The following is a 20,119-nucleotide window of genomic DNA, read 5'->3' as shown; positions in this document are numbered from 1 at the left end:
TCCAAAGGAGTTGAATCAAGTGCAACTGGACTTGGTATATATCCGTGTAGACGTTTCGCCTCTCATCCAAGAGGCTTCCTCAGTTCGTGCCTTTCTGGCTAGACCAAGCTAGTCTGACTGGCTGGTGATGAGACTCAGAATTTATCCTCCAGGAGTCGTTGTCAGAGCTAGATGTCCATGGCTCTTTGTGTTCCGATGAACAGAGGAGGAGGTCTGCGACACCACCTATCTCCCACTTACAAAGCCGTCCTTTCATCTCTACCCAGGAGACTCAAGAAGCCTAGCCTCCAAGAACAACAGTCGGTCACTAACAGCTCCAACAACTCTCATGACCACTGAATAATGAAGTCGAAACTAACACCCCCAACGACCGTCGCTGCTAAACAAATGCAAATCAATAGCTCCGATGGCGACGGGCGCGGCTGGACATCGGAGCACAGGAGAGCCATGCGTATCAATAGCTCCGATAACGACGGGCGCGGCCAAACATCGGTACACAAAAGAGCCACTCATATCTATGGCTGTGTTAGTGACGGGCGTTGGTAAACATCGCAACACAAAGAGCCATGGACATCTATAGCTCTGACAACGGCTCCTAGAGGATAAATTCTGAGTCTCGTCATCAGCCAGTCAGACTAGCTTGGTCTAGTCAGAAAGGCACGAACTGATGAAGCCTCTTGGATGAGAGGCGAAACGTCTTCACGGATATATACCAAGTCCAGTTGCACTCGATTCAACTCCTTTGGATAATTAAGTTACTATTAACTTTCAAAGGTGAACCACAAATGTTGGACATTTTCTGACATACGTCCCACAAAATTGACAGTTTTATTATTGTCCTTGCAGGTCATTGGCTTGGTGATATTTGTGGTCAGGTCAAGGTTTTTGACATAGTTCTGTCCATCCTCCAACCAACTGAGATGTAGCATTGATTAAAATAGAGGTTAAATATGTGAGTGAGTTTAACTTGAAATGCTGCATGTCATTGCTTTACCTGCTATTGCCCAAAATGATACTTAGTAATATAAAATAGGAATAAACACTAAACATATTAATGTTAAATTATACACTATTTGCGTCCGGGTAGTGGAGCGCTCTATTCCATTGCCTACCAACACAGGGGATCACTGGTTCGAATCCCCGTGTTGCCTCCGGCTTGGTCGGGCGTCCCTACAGACAAAATTGGCTGTGTCTGCGGGTGGGAAGCTGATGTGGGTATGTGTCCTGGTTGGTCGCTGCACTAGCGCTTCCTCTGGTTGGTCGGGGCGCCTGTTCGGGGGGGACTGGGGGGAATAGGGTACTCCTCCCATGCGTTACGTCCCCCTGGCAAAACTCCTCACTGTCAGGTGAAAAGAAGCAGCTGGCGACTCCACGTGTATTGGACAAGGCATGTGGTAATCTGCAGCAGCCCTTCCCAGATCGGCAGAGGGGGTGCAGCAGTGACCGGGATGGCTCGGATGAGTGGGGTAATTGGAAAATTGGAAAAATCCCCCCCCCCCAAAAAAAATATATACACTGTTAAGAAGTAACTAAGCACTTATTTTAAGTCTGTCTCTGCATGCTCACATTTGAAAAAGGCTATAAAAGTGGTGTGTATGAAGAGGACAGTGACGGCAGTGTGGGTCAGACAGTACAACACCTTGCACAGCTTCTCACAAGTCTACCCAGATAGTTCAGTTGGTTAACGCCAGCATATCACCTTTCTACTCGCCTCATATTTTATTTGTCTAGCATTTGGACCCCGCATGTGTCGCCTTTGTAATATTGATCTAAGCATCTTTAAATCCCCTGGTATTACATTGGCAAATCTTGCAGCTGATTGCAACGTGTGTTGTACCCTGGAAGAAAAGTAATGGATTTTCTACTTCAAGGCGACCGTGTGATGCTTCTTCTTTTTTCTTTTTTTTTTTCATGAGGGTGATCAGTTTCACCACTCTAGGATCATTACAACATGCTCTCAGTTGAAAAATGGATTTAAAGGTTTACTACCTCTTTAAACATGGTGTAAACAGATGATTAAACCTGGATGCTACATCAACTGTGGAACTTGGCAGAGTTTGTGCTTTAGTTCTGCTTTTTCTCTTTGCAGTGTCTGTCTCTCCTTCCCTCACATCCTCTTCTCTTCCTCCATTTCCCTCAACTTGTATTGTATATCAACTGTGTTGTGTGTTTACAGATTGGATTTATTTATTTATCTATTTTTTGCCCGATGCCTAACAACATCAGACAAAGGGACTGCCAATGGAAACTAACATCTTAGCTAACTCGGATACTACTACTACTAGTACTACTACTACTACTACTACTTTCGGCTGTTTCCCCGTTAGGGGTCGCCACAGCGGATCATCCGTTTCCATTTCTTCCTGTCCTCTGCATCCTCCTCTGTCACACCAGCCACCTGCATGACCTCCCTCACCACATCCATAAACCTCCTCTTTGACATTCCTCTTTTCCTCTTTCCTGGCAGCTCCATATTCAGCATCCCTCTCCCAATACACCCAGCATCTCTCCTCCACACTGTCCAAGTCATCTCAATCTTGCCTCTCTTGCTTTGTCTCCAAACCATCCAACCTGAGTGGTCCCTTTAACATAATCGTTCCTAAACCTGTCCTTCTTCATCGCTCCCAATGAAAACCTTAGCATCTTCAACTCTGCCACCTCCAGCTCCACCTCCTGTCTTTTTGTCAGTGCCACTGTCTCCAAACTATATAACATAGCTGGTCTCACAGCCATCTTGTAAACCTTTCCTTTAACTCTTGCTGGTACCTTCTGTCGCAAATCACTCCTGACACTCTTCTCCACCCTGTCTGCATGCTCTTCTTCACCCCTCTTCTGCACTCCCCGTTACTTTGGACAGTTGACCCCAAGTATTTAAACTCATATGCCTTCACCACTTCCACTCCTTGCATCCTCACCATTCTGTTGTCCTCCCTCTCATTCACGCATATTCCGTCTTGCTCCTACTGACTTTGATTCCTCTTCTCTCCAGTGCATACCTCCACCTCTCCATGCTCTCCTCGACCTGCACCCTACTCTCGCTACAGATCACAATGTCATCCACAAACATCATAGTCTAGCTAACTCGGATACATTTACATTTATTTCGAATACTGATTCATGTATATTGTCCCTTACAAAATAAAAATAAAAAAAAACTCCCGTCATCTCCTATCCTTACTTCATTCCTCCATTAATTCCCTCTTTATGTCTCTTCCCTCCCAACCACAATATCAACCTAGTCCCCTCTGTGCCCTCACCTCCTATCTCTATTCTATCCTCTGTTCCCTCCAGCTCTTCTCTCATTGTTCACTTTCTTCTCCTTCTCTGCCTTCTCATCTTTACTCCATTACTCACTTATAGCGCCTCTCTTCTTCTGTCTTCACCCTTCTCCCACAGTCTCATGTTTTTCTCAGCTTGTCTTCATTATTCATGAAGACTGAGGGTATATGGAAAGAGAAGATACAAAACACATTTTGCTTTTCAAACACTCTTCTGCCTGACTGCCAGGTGATCAGAGCAGAACTGAGGATGTCTGGTTCAACTTGTTTGATCGGAATCATGCTTATTGGCCATGTTGGTTTGCACATACATGGAATTTGACTCCGGTTTCATGGCTCTCTCAGTATACTTAACATGGAATAACGCCATAACACAACAATCTTCAGATATATACACAAGGATTGATTTATACAAGTGAAATAAAAGGCGATAAAGTGCCTATGGTGGAGAGAATATCCAAAGATATGAAACATATTGCAGTTTTACCTACTTTTATATCTGTATTTGTTCCTCTCCTCTTTTGTTTCTATCTCTTTTCCCTTTTAAACCAAAGTTTTCCATAGAGAAGCAGATGGACGGGTAAATCTACAATTATTACCCCGGGCTTTTATTTGCTTCAGTCATGAACAGAGACCTGACCAAGGCTGTATTTGGGGGGAGGCTTTTATGTGGGACAGGCCATTCATTCCTTTTCCACAAAATTCTTTCTCAGTAAAAAGTAGAAAAAAACTATCACACTGTTTGTTTAAACCAGTATACAGATATTACCAGATTTAAAATTAGGTTATCAAATCACATATAAATGAAGAATCCTTAACCTTTAGATCTATAAAATCCATTCTTAGACAGAAAGTATAGAAAAGTAAAAAAGAAAAATTGCAGGACGAGGTTGTGCATTCTATGATTTGTGTTACTAATGAAAGGCTTAAATCTCGCTGAGGTGTAGGCTATGGTTAGTGAATAAAAACAGACATAATGTTCACTAATCACTGCTGTGCAGATAGACACCTAGGTCAGTGAAGCTGTTAAACCATATAGTAGCATTTCAATAAAATGCAATTGGGGAAAAAAAATGTGTAGTATTAACACACATGTGGGAGTGAGACGTGATATGTTTTTCACTGGAGAGTTGGCAGAAGAATCCATAGTTAGCGATTTCACTGGTTTCAATCAACATGTAAAAAAACCACAAAAAAAAGGTAGGCTACATACCAAACTATATTATGATGTAACAGCAAATTGCTGATGCCTCATTTGCATTGTTTGAACAACATACCAGAAATATGTATTCAACAAATAATGAAACTGGACATACACCAAGCTTTTATCGGCTCTAGGCTAATGATAGGCTACCCTGGAAAAATAATAGCTGAATCCTGGGCTGTAGTCTGGAATTTGTTGGGCAAAATACATCAAAATAAAAGGAATAAATAAATGGGAAAAAAGTTCACAGGAGGCTATGAGTATTATACTCGTAGCCAGTTATTTTACCAGTTATTTTACTCATAACCCATGCTAATAGCAAAGCCCCAGCTGTCACTCACTGTAGCATAGATTTCTTAAGCCTTCGTCTTGATCATTTTGCCAGAGACTTGGAGATTTCTTGTCTGCATGCTATGGATCTACTCACACATGTTTAGCTCCTGTCCATTGCTAGTGTTCCTCCTCCCACCACCAAGCCATCTGGCCCTTCTCTGGAGAGACGTTGAAGTTCAACTTCATTCATTTGCCATACTCTCTCTCTCTCTGGATCAATGGAAAAATGTTCAGCTGCTGCTTATGAGGTTTACTCAGTAAATTTGAAGACAAGACAGCTTGAATTTCTCTTTCTCTTTCTCTTTCACGGGGATTCCCCGTGTTACCTCCGGCTTGGTCGGGCATCCCAACAGACACAATTCGCCGTATCTGCGGGTGGGAAGCTGGATGTGGGTATGAGTCCTGGTCGCTGTACTAGTGCCTCCTCTGGATGGTCGGGGTGCCTGTTCGGGGGGGAGGGGGAACTGGGGGGAATAGCGTGATCTTCTCATGTGCTACGTCCCCCCTGGTGAAACTCCTCACTGTCAGGTGAAAAGAAGCGGCTGGTGACTCCACATCTATCAGAGGAGGCATGTGGTAGTCTGCAGCCCTCCCTTAATCGGCAGATGGGGTGGAGCAGCGACCGGGATGGCTTAGAAGAGTGGGGTAATTGGCTGGATACAATTGGGGAGAAAAAGGGGGGAAATAAAAAAAAAAAGTGTCCCCACACCTGGCCAACAAAACAGACTCAGCGTGTTTTGGGGTTCAGATTTTAAAATAAGCTTCACGGTATGCCTTATTCTTTAAGTTCTATAATAAAGCTGGCTTTCTCTTGTCATTTCAGCTCCCCCTCTCCCTTCCATCCGTTGGTCCGGCTGTCTCTTCGCTATGTCGCTGAAAGTCCAGACGAGCAACGTGACCAACAAGAATGACCCCAAGTCCCTCAACTCACGGGTGTTCATAGGCAACCTCAACACAGCTGTGGTCAAGAAGTCCGATGTGGAGACCATCTTCGCAAAGTATGGCCGTGTGCTGGGATGCTCGGTGCACAAGGGTTACGCATTTGTGCAGTACGCCAGTGAGAGACACGCGAGGGGAGCCGTGATTGGAGAGAACGGCAGAGTATTGGCTGGACAGACATTGGGTGAGTTTTTGCGGCCTTTTGCACAAACTTTGTATACTTGTTTCAACACATGTTTTTCTGGGAATCCAAATTTTCAGGCGCCATTTTTCCCTCGACTGGGATATGTAATAAGAGATTTTCTCTCGATGGACATTTATAGAAGTGTGATATATATATATATATACACACACACACAAATATATTCATCCAGGGGAAAGACAGTTGAGGACACATGGTCTTTTTCAGCACTTACCTGATTAAGCGTTGTAGTTTCAAACAAATAGAACTTCCCCTTGACACTATAATCTGCTGCTGTGGTCAACTGGTAGCTGACCAGAATTACCATATTTTCTGTTGACGACTAGGGGCTGGCTAGTACTACCACAGTCTTTTACCAAGGGCCACGAGAAGGTCCATTAAAGTAGCATTTGGGATTTAGGTGCAAAGTTTAAGAGTGCCTCTAAAGTAAAATTACAGAACCACCAGTCAGATTTATGCTGCAGTTTGCTGTAGTGGGCAAGGGTCCATATCCTAAGATAGTGGCACTGATGCTGGAGAGGCATGGAATAAACTCACAGCCTTGCTGGAGTTTTGTACAAAGAGTTGGGTAGACATTATCTACAGCCTAAATCTGTAAAAACACCATGTAATTATCAACAGGGTGAAATAAACCCATGGTAGGGCCACAGCTACATCCATAAATTATGTCAAAGGCGCTATAACATCCTTAGCAACAGCTTATGGCACATTTTAAGATTTAATATTTTACATCATACATTTGTTCTTGCTCGTATAGCAGCAGCAGTGAAGCTGTCTGAAACGGGGAACTCCTACTACTCAAAATAACACTGCCACGACATGCTGCATTTTACCCACTTATAAACTTTAAAAATCTGACCTATAGTTAAGATATTGAGAATATGAAGTTTAAAAGGACAAGTGGTCATGAAACTCAGTTTGTTTACTTGCAGTCTTTATTGATTTGGGTGAGTAACTTGAGGATATTAAGCTCCTTCATTTAAGAGAGCAATCGTTATTTCAGTGTCTCTCCAGAAGGTGTTTGTTTACTGCTGCTCTGAAGGGAGACAACACACTCGCGTATTTGTAAGGTGCTGGCTAACAGGATCTGTCATGAAAGAGTAAGTAAAGGCAAGCACACACCTATTTTATCCCGAAGAATATCCTGAAGAGGGGAACTCAGGTTGCTGAACTAATACTGCATCAGAATTACGAGTATGTGGTTTCCTTTTCTTAATCGTTGTTTACTGCTGCTCACCATGTTGTCCTTTGTCTATCATTTCCGGATCAGATGCCATTTGAGAGACTTGGTGCGTGTCCAAAAGAACTCTGATTAGGGTGTAAACAAAGTACAGTAAATCTAATGACTGCTGAAAAATCTAGCTCCATTAATTGAATTATTCTTGCATTGATTTAGACCTTAATTTGATTAGGGTACTTTGATGAAGGTGTTTGTATGATAGTTGCAATTAAATTACCTTAATCTAATTAAAATTGAATCTACCTGTCTGTCACTCTATCTGTCTCTGTCTATCTCAAAGCTAATATCCTTTAGTATCATCTCATCTAATGCTACAACCCCACTCCAAAAAAAAACAACAAAAAACGATTCTTGGCCCACATAAACATGAAGCAATATTTTCAAGTAAAACATAATTGAAATATAGAAAATCAAAAGTATATTTATTCAAATAATCAAACATGATATAAATCTGCTCAGTATAAACTGATTGTAAATGAATCGAGCAAACTATAGAAGATTCATTTTAGATCCAAAAGCAGGCGATGCGGATGTGCGAGAGTAAAAGGGGACGTCACCCCCCTTGCTGCCACGAGCCCTGAGACCTGGGTGTGGCATGTGGACTGGCACGGGGCATTTTGACTCAGCGGGGCAAATGTGGCGTGAAGATTAGCAGGTAAGTTCGATCATTTGCCATCTGTTGTGTTTTGATGTAGCAATACATAATATGACAAGTATGTGTTTAAAACATGCTTTATGTTTTACAAAAACGGATATTGTTTTGCTGTTTATATTTTGAGAAGTCGATGAGTTTAGGTTAGCTAGCAAGTGTCTGAGAATGCAGGATGGCCTGCGTTATCAAATTTAATGATACTGGATTTTTAAACGATAGTTCATTTTTGTCCCATAAATCTTGTCAAGTTTGTTAAACGGTCCATTTGCCATTAGCTATAATGTCAGTGTGTTTGTGGAAGGAGAGCTTCTTTTCCTAGCAGGTTCCTCCCCTCTCCTCGCCCTGCTGTGACGTAACAGTGAATAGCGGACTTCTTCAGCAAAGGGGGGACGTCTCGAGACATGTCTGACTGTCAGAGGGTATGCTGCTGGTTTTTTGGCTAACGTGAAGGTTTGTCTCCCTGTCGCATCCGACGCTGCGCTGGGTTACATTGCCCACCTGAGCAGCGGAAACCTCTAGCTTTTCATTTTGGCCCCCGTGTTAACAGCTTAGAGCAGACACAGCCCGCGTGGTAGTGGCGCATGAGAGTCTGAGCATCGAGCCTACTTTCTCTGCATGAGGCGCGTGGCTCTCGGCAAAATAGACAGTGAACATGATCTGATGTAGTTGTACTGACATCATACCAGCAACATTACATACTCGCACCTTTCACTATACTTTCAATCTCTATATCTGTAGAATGTCACAGACGTTCAACATTTTTTTTTTTACAATTGTGCACATTAACTTTTTTCCTGTCTAAACTAAATATAAATTAAATGTATTGTAATGAGATGTGGGGTTGGTCGATATGGAGGTTGCTTTGCTGTGTGGGGAGGGGCAGCTAGAGGTGATGGACTGATCAAGCTCCACATCTCATTACATTATATTGGAATGAAACATTCGATTATTGATGAACATTATCAAATGTAAACTCAGTGTAGAGAGATAGGTCTGGCAGTAGCAGTGTTGTCCGTGTGGACACCACATGCATGCTAGCCGCAGCAGTTCAGCAAGGTAGCTGTCCCGCACAGGTAGAGGTAAGCGGTGTGGACCAGACTCAGATTGGGCAGCGACAAGAATAAGCAACACTTCCTGTTGTGACTGCAATCCAGACAGAACTTTTACATTTTTTTTGGAATATCAAAATACTTTTAATAGCTTTTGACCATGTTGCTACCCGATAATGAGTCAACTATAGATAGATCACGCATGCGTGAGCATAAAGTTTCCCCAGCTTTACTATATTATGAAAATAAAGACAGAGGTTATTATGTTTGGTTTGTCCAGAGTTCCTCCAATTCTCCTGTGCTGAAATCAGCAGTAAATGATTTGCGAAATGTGATCGAGTTCTCGTGTACTTTCAAGACTCATACCAGAATACATGATGCCGCTACCCAGCGTCCGGGTAACGTAGCGGTCTATTCCGTTGCCTACCAACACTCGATCGCCGGGTCGAATCCCCGTGTTACCTCCGGCTTGGTCGGGCATCCCTACAGACACAACTGGCCGTGTCTAGGGGTGGGAAGTCGGATTTGGGTATTTGTCCAGGTCGCCTCACTAGCGCCTCCTCTGGTCGGTCGGGGCGTCCCCCCGGATCGGCAGAGAGGGGGTGGAGCAGCGACCGGGACAACTCAAAAAGACTGGGGTAATTGGCCAGATACAATTGCGGACAAAAAGGGGGAACATTTGAAAAGAAAAAAATGTCGCCACCCTTTCTACAGTTGACTCAGATCAGGCAGAGAGACTAGTGTTGGTCCTAGAAAGTGAATGAAAAGAGGGAATGATGATAGTGAGAACAAACGTTTTTGAAAGGTTTTGAATCTCACCACAACCACGAGATGGTCTTGATCATACAGTCATAACTGCAGAAAAAAAAAAAATATATATATATATATATATATACACTGCTCAAAAAAATAAAGGGAACACATAAGCTTTCTAATGTAGCTCCAAGTCAATCACAGTTTTGAGATATCAACCTGTCCAGTTAGGAAGCAACACAGATTTGTGAATCAATTTCACCTGTTGGTAAATTGTCTAATTTCCACCTGGTGGAAATTAGACAATTTGCAAGACAACCCCTATAAAAGGAATGGATTTGCAGGTGGTGGCCACAGACCATTTGCCTGTCCTCATCTTTTCTGGCCGGTCTTTGGTTAGTTTTTCATTTTGCTAGTGCCCTCACCACTAGAGATGGCATGAGGCGGTATCTGCAACCTACAGAAGTTGCTCAGGTAGTGCAGCTCATCCAGGATGGCACATCAATGCGTGCTGTGGCAAGAAGATTTGATGTGTCTCCCAGCACAGTGTCCAGAGCATGGAGGAGGTACCAGGAGACAGGCCAGTACACCAGGAGACGTGGAGGGGGCCGCAGGAGGACAACAACCCCGCAGCAGGACCGCTATCTGGTCCTTTGTGCAAGGAGGAACAGGAGGAGCACTGCCGGAGCCCTACAAAACGACCTTCAACAGGCCACTAATATGCAGGTTTCTGCTCAAACAGTGAGAAACAGAATGCATGAGGATGGTATGAGGGCCCGACGTCCACAATTGGGGCCTGTGCTCAGCCCAACACCGTGCAGCCCGATTGACCTTTGCCAGAGAACATCTTGGTTGGTAGATTCGCCATTGGCGCCCTGTGCTCTTCACAGATGAGAGCAGGTTCACACTGAACACATGTGACAGACGTGAGAGAGTCTGGAGACGCTGTGGAGAACGTTCTGCTGCCTGCAACATCCTCCAGCATGACCGGTTTGGCGGTGGGTCAGTGATGGTCTGGGGAGGCATATCCTTGGAGGGCCGCACAGACCTCTACGTGCTAGCCAGAGGTACCATGACTGCCATTAGATACCGGGATGAGATCCTCAGACCCATTGTCAGACCATATGCTGGTGCAGTGGGCCCTGGGTTCCTGCTCATGCATGACAATGCTCGTCCTCATGTGGCCAGAGTGTCTCAGCAGTTCCTGTATGTCGAGGGCATTGATGCTATGGACTGGCCTGCACGTTCCCCAGACCTGAATCCAATCGAGCACCTCTGGGACATCATGTCTCGTACCCTCCGCCAACGCGATGTCGCACTACAGACTGTCCAGGAGTTGACCGATGCCCTGATCCAGGTCTGGGAGGAGATCCCTCAGGAGACCATCCGTCGTCTCATCAGGAGCATGCCCAGACGTTGTAGGGAGTGCATACAGGCACGTGGAAGCCACACACACTACTGAGCCTCATTTTGAATCGTCTTGAAGAATTTCCACAGAAGTTGGATCAGCCTATGTTCTCATTTTCCACTTTGATTTTGAGTATGATTCTGAATCCAGACCTTAATGGGCTAATGATTTTGATTTCCATTGATCATTCTTAGGTTATTTTGCTCTAAACACATTCCTCTGTCTAATGAATAAAGATTTTCAGCTGAAATATTTCATTCATCGAGGTCTATATTGTGTTTTTAGGTGTTCCCTTTATTTTTTTGAGCAGTGTATTATATATAATATATATATAGTGTGTGTGTATAATATATGTGTGTGTGTATAAAAAAAATATATACATATATATATAAAACAAAAAAAAATAAAAATCACTGTATTGAAGTATAAGGTAAAAGACGAGGTTATGGTTAGCATCTAGGAGGGCAGTTGGAATTATTGATTAGCTCATCAGGTTCTGTTCTACCATATATGTAACAAACTGGTAGTAAGAGTACAAGAATATCCTACTGAAGTAAAAAAACAAAAAAAACAAAAAACAACTGTTACTTGACTTCAATATTATCACCTAAGTGGTTCAAGAACTACTCAAATAAAATTGAAGTATCTCATTTGCATACTGCTGTAACAGTTACTTATTTCTAGCGGCGGCTGGTGGCTTCACCCTTAGTGAGCAGTCTGTTATTGTGTTATCCATCCAGCGTATATCATAGATCAGTGATCCTGATAGTCTTTTTCACACTTGGCATTCTGGGCTAATGAAACCTGACTCTCAATGTGTACTTCAAATTAAATTTTATTGGTCACATACACAATCACACACAGTACAACGCACAGTGAAATACTTAGGTGTCTGTCTGTGGTGTAGTGCAAAAATACAACAAACAAGGTATAAAAATATGTTTTAAAAAAAGTCAAAACTATATTGAAAATTAGGTACAAGAAAGATAAGGGGCAACTTTGAATATAAATAGATTATGTGCAAGTAGAGTTATTTGCAAATCTGGTCTGTGCAAATTAGCATATAGAGGTAGAGTCTGAAAAAAATAAGTAGGATTTAACAACATTTTTGCAACTTTATGCCCCATGCCTGACAGTTACCCCTAGGTTAAGGATTCACACTTGAAAATCAAATTCCAGGGTTTATGTCTTCAGAATACTTGTAGTGTGGTTCCGATTAAACACCACTGTTACTTTTCAAAAGTATTCTGCGTATAGCTGCTGTTCTAACCTTGATTCACACTACAGTGTTACTAAACTTCAGTGTAGCTTTAAGGTCTGTAGTGTGACTCAAGTGCAGAGTGTCCTAATATAGACCTGAGCTCAAGAACATACATAGGCTAATGTGTTACTGTACTTCCATGTCACTTTAATATTCCTTCTTTTGCAGAGTGATGACATTGACCTGAAGAGGGACTGAGTCCTCAGAAGCCTGTCTGTGTACCTCAGTGAGGACAGCATCACACTCGTCAAAGAATACTTGGTTAGTAATGCATTTTACTGTGCGCTTTCAACATTAAATTTGTGAAGATTTCTTTATTTTAAAACGGTCAATTTGTTTCCTACCATTAGAATGTCAATGGTGAAGAAGCTGAGCGAGAGATTGCACAGACCGCCATGGGGCTTTACATGATATGCAATGAGGGTGCTGAAGAAGACAAGCCACAGGATGTTGGAGTGGGAAACAAGGGTGTGGAACTGCTGTGCATGTGCCATGCTTTTTGGACTGATTTACACACTCCACCTGAGCTAACCCCAGGAACTCATTCACATTTGAGTTCTTCCAGAAAGTATTGATGAACTTGGATGGCAACAAACTGTCCCCAAAGGGCCAAGCATTTGAAATTAAGATGCTTCGGTGAGCTCACAAGTACAGCACTGGACAGTTAAGCTAGCAACATTTTGACCGGGTGGACTTTGCCATTTTGATGACTGTAAGAGCTCAGTTTTGTCTTCTTTTTTTTATGGCATCTTTCATTGCTATCATCATTGTTATGTGTAATTTGATGGAGCAGACTGCTCTTTGAGCCTTTTGCTATTTTTGCATTGAGATTGCATGCTACTATCTTAATGATAAATCTGTATATGGAAAGGTCCTTTTTCATGCAAGTATTAAAGTATAAACCTAAAGGCCTTTTGCCTTGATCATTTTTATCATGTGTGACTTGTTCCCATTCTGCAAGAATTATCTCAAAGACTGTGAGCACTGACTATCTGAATGTGTCATTGGTGGTATTAACAGCATGGAAAGCCTTGTGTCTTTAAAATGTCAGATGTTTCTGTAATTCACATTCCTAGATGTTGAATTTTACACATTTGCATTTTTCATTGTTTAGGTTACGTATATCAGATTGAGTTAAAAAGCTTTGTAGTTGTTACTATTGGCTTATTCCATGTTTGTAATACATTTTAACGGATCTGCCAATAAACTTTTCAGAACTGTACTATGTTGTGTTTTGTTATTTATTACAGGAGATAGAATAACTAATTTGAAATAGGCTACATGAATGAACACATTAAGTTTATGTAGAGTTCCCCTTAACCTTATATGTAATAATTGAATACACACAGTTTATGTATAAGTTTGCATAACTTTATTTTAACACATTTAGTCAAATCTGACTAAGTTATTCAGTTTATTCACATTGACTCCACATGATGGAAAAACATTGCATCTAATGTGATCCTTTACACTGAACTTAAGTAATAAAATTACATGGAAAATGTAGGTGCAATTGAAATACTTAGAACAACCGGGATTTCACTCCTACCTAAAACAACCATGGGCAGTCAAATTAATGGCCGGTTTTTAAAATCTATACTCTGTCAAGATAAATACTCAATTGAGATATTAATGCATTGCATTTGTTAGTATGTCTGTTAGGAAATGACTGACACCAACTTAACATTTCAACAACTTTAATACTATTTTTAAACAATTTAGACTTCAGAGAGACACGGTCGAACTTGAATAGCAAAATTGCAAAAGTGAAAATATTACCTGAAAAACAAAACGGAAAACACATATTGCTAATCTAACAAACGTAACAAGGCCTATAAAACGTGACATGTAAAAAAAAAAAAAAAAAAAAAAACTGAAAATAACCATTGAAACAGTCCCAAACAACGTCATCATAACTTTTTTTTCACAATTGATCTAAAACTAATTTTAATGCAAACATATGCAGTTTTAGGAGCATACAGGGAGCAGCAGGTCTGCATCTTTTTCACAAAGTTATTAAACTTTGAAAACCGAAAATGGTCAAAATGACCATCCATGGTTGTTCTAGTAGTTTTTAAAGTCCCGGTCGTTGTTTGGGACTGTATAAATAGTTATTTTCAGTTCGTTTTTTACATTTCACGTTTTATAGGCCTTGATACGTTTGTTAGATTAGTAATATGTTCTCCGTTTTGTTTTTCAGGTAATATTTTCACTTTTTAAATTTTGCTACTCAAGTTCGCCCATGTCTCTCTCGAGTTTAAATTGTTTAAAAATAATATTATAGTTGTTAAAATGTTGATTTTGGTGTCAGTCGTTTCCTAATAGACATACTAACATATGCAATGCATTAATCTCAGTTTTTATCATATTAATTTATCTTGGCATAATATAGAGTTTAAAAACCGGTGGTCATTTTGACCGCCCATGGTCATTTTAGGTAGATCTTATCGTGACTTTTTTTATGCGATTGATCTAAAACTAATTTTAATGCAAATATATGCAATTTTATGGGCATTCAGGGAGCGGCAGGCCTGTATCTTTTCTTTTTTTTCCACAAAGTTATTAAACTTTGAAAATCCAAAACAGTAACAATGACAGTCTTTTTTTTTTTTTGGATTGATATTGTGAGTTCCCCATTCCTTTATATCAGCACTTTGTTGACTGCCAAACAAATAGAACATGGTTGTACTTGGTTTTGACTAATGATGCTGTAATATATTTTGGTAAAGGTCTTTAATGAGATTGTTCTGCCATATCTGTGTATTTGTCTGGGTTGTCTGGGAGAAACAACATTTCATTTTTATTTATGTGCGCAGGTACATAATGAACATAACAGTAAATTAAATCTTGAAATCTTGAATCTTGAATACAGTAACACGTACTTCACCTCCTCTTCAGATCTGCTACCACCTGCACTCCGCTACATTTGGCTGGCATGGTGAAGATGTAAAATGCTATGGTCTGTATCATTAGTACAGGGAAGCTCTACCCAACACTAACCATTCAATATACCGCGACAAATGTGTTTGTAATTTGGATAATTGTGAACTACTGAGTGTTTTATATTTGCTGGAAGGAGTTAGTACGGATGGGCGGGGTAAATCGACCAGTCATTTAAGTGTGTACAAATGTGCTAAAGAGAGTCAAATATATTAGTTGTTTAAACAAAAAAACAATTTTTGTATTGAAGTGAAGTTTTACTGAAAAGGTGTGACACATACAACTCTCATTCATGATAAAATAATAAACATGTTTCTAAGTATACTAATTTTAAGAATGATTCTTACAAATCTAAAATAAAAATCAAAACTAAGTCGATGAGCAGGTGGTTGTTATGAGGTTTAACGTTCCTTATGGAATCTCAGATGGCACATTCCCAGGAAGCATTATGAAATGTTTGTGCTTTTTAAAGGCTGCGAACTGCTGTAAGCGGCAGGATTTACAAATTACAAATAACTGTCTCAGTTATTCTCTTTTAAGATGAATATCAAAATGAAAGCAAAAACAAAATGTTTCTGCAATTGAATATATATTAATACTCAACAATGCCTCCCTTCACTTATGCCAGCTTTACATTTGCAAACAGAACCTTGTTTATGAGGCCTTTAAAATAGTTCAAGTCCCTAAATTAATATAATCAAAAATAGGCTATTATTGATAATTTATTCACATTGGTGTTGGTGAAGTGAACCTCTAGTGTATTTTTGTTGGGGTGCTTTTTTTTTTTTTCTCTGAGTGCAACTGGTAGCAGAGCAGAGTGGGGATGAGCAGGATGAGTGTCTTAAGCGCAAACCACCTGCAACACAGTCCAACCTCCTAAATCCCATCTAAATTACATCACTTTGGTCATTTGATTTTTTTTCAGACTACCCAGTTAACCCCTTGCATAATTGCAGTTTATAAAGAATACATATTTTTTTTAAAATGCCCATTCCTCAAAGAAACTATCAAAAGGAACATTTTCTCTATATGAATCTTTAGGATTATTGCTTTAAATCAAGAGAACATCAGCCACAATAATTTACATTCACATAGTTTTACCCCAGAGCAGCTGCCATTTCACAGCATTTGCTAAGTTTGAGGAACCTGCAGTGAGGGTTGTTGGTTAAATATGAAAAGTAGGCTTTTATTCTCCTCCCTGAGATGAAAGGCTGTCTCAGTGTATGTGGACAGCAGATTTAGTGCCGCCCAAACTCTTTTGGGAGCTGATTTAACTGAATGAGTCAGCTGGTGAGACTTTGTTGCTATCTATCTATCTATCTATCTATCTATCTATCTATCTATCTATCTATCTATCTATCTATCTATCTATCTATCTATCTATCTATCTATCTATCTATCTATCTATCTATCTATCTATCTGTCTGTCTGTCTGTCTGTCTATCTACTGTATATGTCTAGCTGTCTGTCTGTGTCTGTCTATCTAGTTATCTACCTAGCTATCTAATCTAATCTAATCTAATCTAATCTAATCTAATCTAATCTAATCTATCAACCAGAAGTAACCCCAGGGACTTTTGACCTCTGCTACTCCAGCATGTTAAATAGATATATTCCCACAGGGTAGCAAAGAAGCATATTTTCGCTTCGACAATGATGACAAATAGTGTAGCAGAGACAGAAGAGGGAGGGAAAGAAGAGTGATGAGGGAGACAAATGGCTAATAGCTGATGAGAGCATGGCAGAAAGAGGCAGAAAAATGACATCAAGAGAGGAGATGGAGTGTCAGAACAGAGAACAAGCAAAAGTCAAAACATGAAAGAAAGAGCAGTAGACAGAAGAGAAAAGAAGAAATGAGAGGGAATGAATGAATCAATGAATGATTTATTTCAAATATGTAATAAGCAGGATATAACATACAGATAAACCATTGCCAATAATCTGAAGTGATCAACAAATCCACACATCAAACTCGGTGAACAAATCTCCATATACATCAGATTATATGTTACATGTTGGAAAAGCAGTAGGAGGAAGTATACACTTATTTTTTCCTACCTCTTCTTACCTACTCTTACATTTATTCAGCTGCTATACATTTCAAACTCAATTCTCACTGTACTGTATAGTTCAAATTCAATGCAAGTTGTGCTGCTCAATACAAACTCAACTACTGTGAACAATAAGAGAAAAAAGAAAAAAAAACACAAAAACACGAAATAAAACCCATGTCATAGTTGCTGATTTTTCTCACATCCTCAACTAAGTTTATATTTGCATTGTAAATATTCCTAAATTTTTAAAGACTGTAATAGTCTTCCACTGCACAAAAGTACCGTAAGTGATCTGAACAATACTGGCCTATTTCTTGACTGTCATGCTTGGCAGGGATCTTAAAGGGTTTTGTCAACTCCCACCTAAAATAATTTGGGCCAAAAATTCAGTTTTACATACCTCCCATTATAGCTCTGGGTTTTGTTATCATACCATTCCTGCTATTGGTACGAGTAGTCTGGGAATGAGACAGTGTTGTGCTACTAATATATACACTCACTGGCCACTTCATTAGGTACACCTTGCTAGTACCGGGTTGGACCCCCTTTTGCCTTCAGAACTGCCTTAATCCTTCGTGGCATAGATTCAACAAGGTACTGGAAACATTCCTCAGAGAGTTTGGTCCATATTGACATGATAGCATCACGCAGTTGCTGCAAATTTGTCGGCTGCACATCCATGATGCGAATCTCCCGGTCCACCACATCCCAAAGGTGCTCTATTGGATTGAGATCTGGTGACTGTGGATGCCATTTGAGTACAGTGAACTCATTGTCATGTTCAAGAAACCAGTCTGAGATGATTCGAGCTTTATGACATGGCGCGTTATCCTGCTGGAAGTAGCCATCAGAAGATGGGAACACTGTGGTCATAAAGGGATGGACATGGTCAGCAACAATACTCAGGTAGGCTGTGGCGTTGACACGATGCTCAATTGGTACTAAGGGGCCCAAAGTGTGCCAAGAAAATATCCCCCACACCATTACACCACCACCACCAGCCTGAACCGTTGATACAAGGCAGGATGGATCCATGCTTTCATGTTGTTGACGCCAAATTCTGACCCTACCATCCGAATGTCGCAGCAGAAATCGAGACTCATCAGACCAGGCAACGTTTTTCCAATCTTCTATTGTCCAATTTTGGTGAGCCTGTGCAAAGTGTAGCCTCAGTTTCCTGTTCTTAGCTGACAGGAGTGGCACCCGGTGTGGTCTTCTGCTGCTGTAGCCCATCTGCCTCAAGGTTCGACGTGTTGTGCGTTCAGAGATGCTCTTCTGCATACCTTGGTTGTAATGAGTGGTTATTTGAGTTACTGTTGCCTTTCTATCAGCTCGAACCAGTCTGGCCATTCTCCTCTGACCTCTGGCATCAGCAAGGCATTTTCGCCCACAGAACTGCCGCTCACTGGATATTTTCTCTTTTTCGGACCATTCTCTGTAAACTCTAGAGATGGTTGTACGTGAAAATCCCAGTAGATCAGCAGTTTCTGAAATACTCAGACCAGCCCGTCTGGCACCAACAACCATGCCACGTTCAAAGTCACTTAAATCACCTTTCTTCCCCATTCTGATGCTCGGTTTGAACTGCAGCAGATCGTCTTGACCATGTCTATATGCCTAAATGCATTGAGTTGCTGCCATGTGATTGGCTGATTAGAAATTTGCGTTAACAAGCTGTTGGACAGGTGTGCCTAATAAAGTGGCCAGTGAGTGTATATATATATATTTATTTATTTTAGATATTTAAGGCATTTGATACAGTTTTTATTACAATGTCTCTTTAACACTGGCTGTAACCAAACAGCCTTTAAATGGTTTGCTAATTATCTTCCATGCATACGTGAGGGCAATATAAGGGCAATATGCGTTAGTGTTGTACTTTCAACCAAAGCCTCTTAATGAAAATAAGGGTGTGCATCAGGGTTCTATATTGGTTCCTGTACCATTCATTATATATATATATATATATATATATATATATATATATATATATATATATATATATATATATATATACACTACCGTTCAAAAGTTTGGGATCACCCAAACAATTTTGTGTTTTCCATGAAAAGTCACACTTATTCACCACCATATGTTGTGAAATGAATAGAAAATAGAGTCAAGACATTGACAAGGTTAGAAATAATGATTTGTATTTGAAATAAGATTTTTTTTACATCAAACTTTGCTTTCGTCAAAGAATCCTCCATTTGCAGCAATTACAGCATTGCAGACCTTTGGCATTCTAGCTGTTAATTTGTTGAGGTAATCTGGAGAAATTGCACCCCGCGCTTCCAGAAGCAGCTCCCACAAGTTGGATTGGTTGGATGGGCACTTCTTTGAGCAGATTGAGTTTCTGGAGCATCACATTTGTGGGGTCAATTAAACGCTCAAAATGGCCAGAAAAAGAGAACTTTCATCTGAAACTCGACAGTCTATTCTTGTTCTTAGAAATGAAGGCTATTCCATGCGAGAAATTGCTAAGAAATTGAAGATTTCCTACACCGGTGTGTACTACTCCCTTCAGAGGACAGCACAAACAGGCTCTAACAGGTACTATTTAATGAAGATGCCAGTTGGGGACCTGTGAGGCGTCTGTTTCTCAAACTAGAGACTCTAATGTACTTATCTTCTTGCTCAGTTGTGCAACGCGGCCTCCCACTTCTTTTTCTACTCTGGTTAGAGCCTGTTTGTCCTGTCCTCTGAAGGGAGTAGTACACACCGGTGTAGGAAATCTTCAATTTCTTAGCAATTTCTCGCATGGAATAGCCTTCATTTCTAAGAACAAGAATAGACTGTCGAGTTT

At 40.7% G+C, this 20,119-nt stretch overlaps 1 protein-coding gene across 1 annotated transcript in view; it reads left to right on the top strand.

The window, feature by feature from the left end:
• Positions 1-5,682: 5,682 nt before the first annotated feature.
• The window catches only part of raly (RALY heterogeneous nuclear ribonucleoprotein), a 142,872-nt gene continuing 128,435 nt past the window's right edge, over positions 5,683-20,119 (top strand). Inside the window, exon 1 of the mRNA XM_056300895.1 lies at positions 5,683-5,938. Coding sequence (XP_056156870.1) covers positions 5,683-5,938 — 256 coding nt within the window. The remainder of the gene's footprint in view (positions 5,939-20,119) is intronic.

Source organism: Lampris incognitus, chromosome 2 (genome assembly GCF_029633865.1).
Source record: "Lampris incognitus isolate fLamInc1 chromosome 2, fLamInc1.hap2, whole genome shotgun sequence".
NCBI lineage: Eukaryota > Metazoa > Chordata > Actinopteri > Lampriformes > Lampridae > Lampris > Lampris incognitus.
Note: the sequence above shows the minus strand (reverse complement) of the source record. Positions and strands in the feature narration are given on the sequence as shown.